At 39.5% G+C, this 5,568-nt stretch overlaps 1 protein-coding gene across 1 annotated transcript; it reads left to right on the top strand.

Annotated features, from left to right (window-relative positions):
- Positions 1-502: 502 nt before the first annotated feature.
- STEAP4 (STEAP4 metalloreductase) lies at positions 503-5,097 on the top strand. Its single transcript, XM_058815211.1, has 4 exons — positions 503-958; positions 2,307-2,834; positions 3,390-3,554; positions 4,567-5,097. The coding sequence occupies exons 1-4, from the start codon at positions 503-505 to the stop codon at positions 4,834-4,836; spliced, it is 1,419 nt and encodes a 472-aa protein (XP_058671194.1). The 3' UTR covers positions 4,837-5,097.
- The last annotated feature ends 471 nt before the right edge of the window (positions 5,098-5,568 follow it).

Here is a 5,568-nt window from a genome sequence, read left to right as displayed (position 1 = left end):
CTGACTATTTGCATTAAGGAAATACTGAGAACAACAGATAGGTTTATAGCTACTTTTTATAATTACCCTTCATAAAGTATTTTGAAAAAGACCTTCCAGGTTATAATCTGATTAGAAACAGACTCCTCCTCAATGCTTTTCTATAGCATAAATAAGCAGCAATTACTCTGAAAAGTATGGTACCCTTGCTCTCTGTACTCCTGTGTCTTTTCCTCCAAATTTCTCTTTGAGAGTGGAAAAATGAAAAGGTTCAGCTGGATGTTAAAATCCATACAATGGATGGAAAAGAGAGTGCTGTAAGACATGGAGGACTGAATATTCAGAATGGCTTTTTTAAAACGGTACATCTTCTGAGACTGTGTATTCAGAAGAGTGTGCAGGATTCATATTAAAGGACAAGAAGAGGCTAAGGTGTCTGTTTTGTACACCCAGAGTGAATACAAACCTTTTATTTCCAAGAGATTGATGTTTTGCTTAGTTTGTTCCTTGTTTTTTTTAACAGATGAATAAAAATTCTTCCAACACGATGGCTTTGGCTCCTAACACTTCTAACAAAAGAGAGACAGTGTGCATATTTGGAACTGGAGATTTTGGACGAGCCCTGGGGCATAAGATGATTCAGTCTGGCTACCCAGTGGTGTACGGAAGCCGAAGCACCCAGATATCCAACCTGATTCCCAAGGATGCAGAGGTGTTGGGCCACGCAGAGGCGGCACAGAAAGCTGCCATCATCATTATAGCAATCCAGAGGCAGCACTACAACTTTCTTACACCACTAGCAGAGGTTCTCCGTGGAAAAGTCTTGGTGGACATAAGCAACAACTTGAAATTAAACCAGTATCCGGAGTCGAACGCGGAGCACCTGGCGCAGCTGCTGCCCGGCAGTAAGGTTGTGAAAGCCTTCAACACCGTGTCAGCCTGGGCCCTGCAGTCAGGCACGCTGGATGCAAGCCGGCAGGTAAGGCTGAGTAATGGGAATTTCCTCTGTCACAGAGTTACACATCACATGGCTTCTTCTCAGCTGCACAAAACACACCCAAGACAGTGGAATTAGGCAGAGCTGAGATGGTGTTTTCACTATAATCTCTCATTTCAAACTAAATGTGAGCTAAATTTACTTTGGATTTTTCATATGGTATGATATTGAATATAAATACCTGGCCTCTGAATTCAGAAAGGTGTTTAGAGACGCCAGAAAAGTAAAAGAAGAAAGATAGCAGAACTACAAAGGAGATTTGATACAACAAATCAGGTGTTGCATCAAGTGGTCATCAGAGTTCTAAAGTTAAACAGAAATGAGATTGGAGGAATTTTCAAAGAAAGAATAAAATGAAGAAAGCAAAACAAGGGAGGCAAGGGATGTGATAGGACAATGAGTATTGGCAAAAGAAGTTTGCTGAAAGGTAAATAAATTACTAAAGCTTTTTAAATCATCACCACGTAAGTTTAACACAACATCATTGTGTGCAAATTGTTTTAACCACCTCCTCAACCACAGGCCAGCAGGCACAGAACTGGCCATAGGAAGCAGACAAGTCATTTATTATGGCCCTGTTTTCTTCAAAGAACAGCACTCTTGTACAGCACATGAAATCATCCAGCTACTCAAAGCATTGCAAATTTGGCTCTCTGCTGCCAGATAAATGGTTTTAGCTAGAGACCCAGGGGCTTCCAAGCCAAGGTTCTATAAACCCTCATCGTCTCAAAAAAAGCAGAAATTGCCCCCTTTCTCCCAGTTCCAAAAGGACTATATTGTCTTACACACTCACAGAAAAGATGTTTTCTTCACTATTTTACTACATCTGGAAAGAACTAATATTTACTTTTGTGACAGGCAAATTGTGTTTTAAAGATCTCTGTCCTCACTTCCCTGGAGTATTTATGGACCACTATAGCATCAACTGAAAATTTTGCTCTTACTTCCTGCTATTGAAAATTTTGCTTCAATTTAGTCCTATGAAATCTTGTGCTTACAAACTACTTGCAGATCTTCAGAAAAGTATGTCAAGTTTTCTACTCAAAGACATATACTATGCCTGTTATACATTGTTCTTTGCAGATATAAAATTTTGCCACTTGAAGCAATCTTCTTCCCTAAAGTAAAGAATCATATTCATTTACTTTTTTGACAAAAGTACCTATAGGGTACATTTTTGCCTATGTTAATTTGGGTCAGCAGTAAGCCAAGTAAACAAAGAAGCAGCCAAAGAAGCTTGTGCTTACTGTCCATACATAGGCAGGATGGCAGTCAAGAAAGTCACAAAAATCTGTAAAAAAAATAAACTTCTGTTTGTTTTTGTCTGCAGGTGTTTGTCTGTGGAGATGATGTGGAAGCTAAACAAATGGTCATGAATATTGTTCGTGCACTGGGTCTCACTCCATTAGATAAGGGATCCCTCTTGGCTGCTCAGGAAATAGAAAATTACCCTCTGCAACTCTTTCCAATGTGGAAGTTTCCCATCTTTTTGTCCCTTGGCCTAACTGCATTCTTCTTCTTATACTGTGTGGTTCTTGATATAATTTACACTTATATTTATGAAAAAAATGACTTTTCATTTTTTATTGCAATTACCATTCCAAATCGGGTCTGCCCTGTAATGGCACTCATCCTTCTCGCCTTGGTGTATCTGCCTGGTATATTTGCGGCAATTATTCAGTTATACAGAGGAACCAAGTACCGCCGTTTCCCAGACTGGCTGGACAAATGGATGCTGTGTAGGAAACAGCTTGGACTGATAGCCTTGGCATTTGCTTCCCTGCATGCTGTGTTCACCCTTGTTACTCCATTGCGCGCCTTCGCAAGCTGGAGAACCGGCAAAAGAATCATCTCCCAGGTAAGTTTTGTTTCCTGCTCTAAGCCTTCCCTTCTTCTGGCTCTGTTAAAATACTACCATCTACCTGGAGTTTCAGAAATCCATGTGGACAGTTCAATGTTCTTTAAAATAGAGTCATATTCCTAGCTCTTGTTTCTTTCCGACATTGATATATTTATATTTTGTTGATATTATGTTGAGCTGAGGGGATTTCTGGCCTCAGTTTTCCTCCTAGATAGTTGACATATTAATAAAATAATCAGGGAAAATGTAAACATTATTTCTTCATATATCTTCAGAAATATAACATGACTTTCTGTTATTACTTAACAAAGGATCACATATCTCTCTTCAACAAGTCTACAGAACAGTAAAATGTGCACCTCAAATACAGTTACATGGAACCTATATGTAATATAATTCTTCTGCTTTTTGAACAGGCATTCAAAGTAAATCTCTGATGATCAGAGGGTTAATGTATAACATTTATCTCCTACTTAACTGTAAGGAAATTTTTTCTCCTAATTGGTTCTAAAACTGCTGTCACTAAAATACACCTGGTCTTCTTTTCTTCAGGCACTGAACAATAAAACAGAACCACTCGACCACACTAATGCCTGGCTTAGTGACTCTTATTTGGCTTTGGGAATTTTAGGATTTTTTTTCTTTGTTCTTCTGGGAATAACTTCCTTGCCTTCAGTCAGCAACAATGTCAACTGGCGAGAATTTCGATTTGTTCAGGTAAGAAGACCATCTCTAAAAAACCTTTTTAAAAACACCTCCTTTCCTTATCAACAGTGGCCATGGGCAGGTTTACTAGAGATTTATGGCTTTCCTCCATTATTATCTCCAAATGTGCATTATCCACCATCCCACAGTGAAAAAAACATCTACATGGCCATACTGCTGTAAAAACTCACAACTGCTCTGATGGCTGCTTATGGTACAACAGGGATTACTGCATTAACAAGAGAAAGCTGGGAAGATGTGAGCTCCTAAATGAAAAACAGAAAGCTGACTTTTATGTCAAATTCCACAATTGTACCAAGTCACAAAATAATTTAGCCATTTTATTGGGTTAATTTTTTTGGTTCACAAGATAATTCACTTAAAATGGAACCAAAAATTACTTTATAACTCAAATCTTCTCAATGCCAAGCATCTAAAGAGAATCTGCAATTTCTGCAGACTGCAAAAACTGCTGTGACTGTAAACAGGCTGCCCTTGGAAACACTATAATCTCAGCTCTCCATTTGGAGGAAGTTTGGTGCAAGCTGCCGTGCCTCTGCAGGAGCTGGGCTGGAGGGGAGGCAAGGCAAGAGAAGGGGAAATTACTATCAATGAATGTTTTATCAAGGAAAAAAACTTGCACAGTATGATACTTCTGGATGGATTAGCACTACAGCATAAAAAAAATCTTTAATCTCCCCACTGAATGTCAGCGTTTTCTCTGCTTTTTCACAAATTTGACAGCCACTAGGCAGTATGTGTGAGCTAGGAAAAATTATAAGGGCTACTGACAGAGAAAAAACCAAACTATTTAATCTATATCCATTTAAATTTATTTTTTTAAATAATAAGAGCCTTTATGTTATATAAAACAGTTTCATTTCACCAGTACCCAAGTTGGCATATGCCACAAATCTTACTGTGTCCTTGAATTTGCATTTGTTCTGCAATGCATTTGCATTGGTTTAATTTACTGTTTTAACCTCCATTTCTTTCCTTCTTTTTTTCCTTCCTTCTCCTTTAGTCCAAACTGGGATATCTGGCACTGATTTTGTGCACAGCACACACGCTGGTTTATGGTGGAAAATGGTTCCTGAGCCCATCAGCATACAAGTGGTATCTTCCAAACATCTATATCCTCTCCCTCATTGTTCCATGTGCTGTACTGGTTGTCAAATTTGTGCTGATATTTCCTTGTATAGATAAACGTCTCACACAAATTCGGCAGGGATGGGAGAGAAATCCCAAATACTCAAAACAGTCAAATTACATTATCAACAAGTCTGCTGTATAATTAGACTACACTGTATTATTAAAAAAAATATTATGAGGGCATATCCAGATGAAGTCTTAAGCCTACTCTATCTGTGAAGGGAGAGAAAAAGTGAAAACTTGGCCAGGCTTTATAAAACAAAGCCACCCCAATGACAAGCTTTAAATACAAATGAGGCCACTGAGTTTCTGCACCCCAGGCATGCTTTCGCACAGGTGCAGACCCTCTCTCACTTTATTTCCCCTTGCCTATTTACCCACCATCCTAAGAAGGTATGTGAGAAGTAGGTGTTGCTCCATGTCCCTCTTCTGTTGTCCTGAACTCCTCCAGAGCTGAGCAGAACCACAGAGTGGTTTGGTGTTAGACAGTCTTTGCTCCCCTTTCTTATCCTGCCCATCAGGACTCAGCTCTACGTGCACCTACACATTTCCACAGAGATCCATATGCACACCTGCATGAGTTTCCACTCATTTCCCTGTTTCTAACCCCAGAAGCCACCAGCACCAACAGAACAGGGGCGTGATAGATGCTAGCTAAGGAACAGAGCTTTGCCTCCTAGCATTGTTTGTCCTCCATTAATATCTGATCCAAGATGAGAGCTATGTTGATGCCTTGGAGATGGTTGAGTAAGATTTGTTTGGTTTGTGTACAGGAACCCTGATGTTCAAAGTGTGTGGGTCAAGGACTGCTGAATCTTTGCTTGTACTGCTCTACCAGAAATTCAGGGGCAAGGGAAAGGAGTAGAGATCAAAA

Source organism: Ammospiza caudacuta, chromosome 1, assembly GCF_027887145.1.
Source record: "Ammospiza caudacuta isolate bAmmCau1 chromosome 1, bAmmCau1.pri, whole genome shotgun sequence".
NCBI lineage: Eukaryota > Metazoa > Chordata > Aves > Passeriformes > Passerellidae > Ammospiza > Ammospiza caudacuta.
This window is presented reverse-complemented; position numbering and strand designations above follow the sequence as displayed.

Bases quoted from the DNA above. Each gene is read 5' to 3' on its own strand.
- STEAP4 (XM_058815211.1), top strand. From the start codon at position 503: ATGAATAAAAATTCTTCCAACACGATGGCTTTGGCTCCTAACACTTCT. The intron at 2,835-3,389 runs GTAAGTTTTGTT...TCTTTTCTTCAG, and splicing joins GCAAAAGAATCATCTCCCAG to GCACTGAACAATAAAACAGA. The intron at 3,555-4,566 runs GTAAGAAGACCA...CTTCTCCTTTAG, and splicing joins GAGAATTTCGATTTGTTCAG to TCCAAACTGGGATATCTGGC.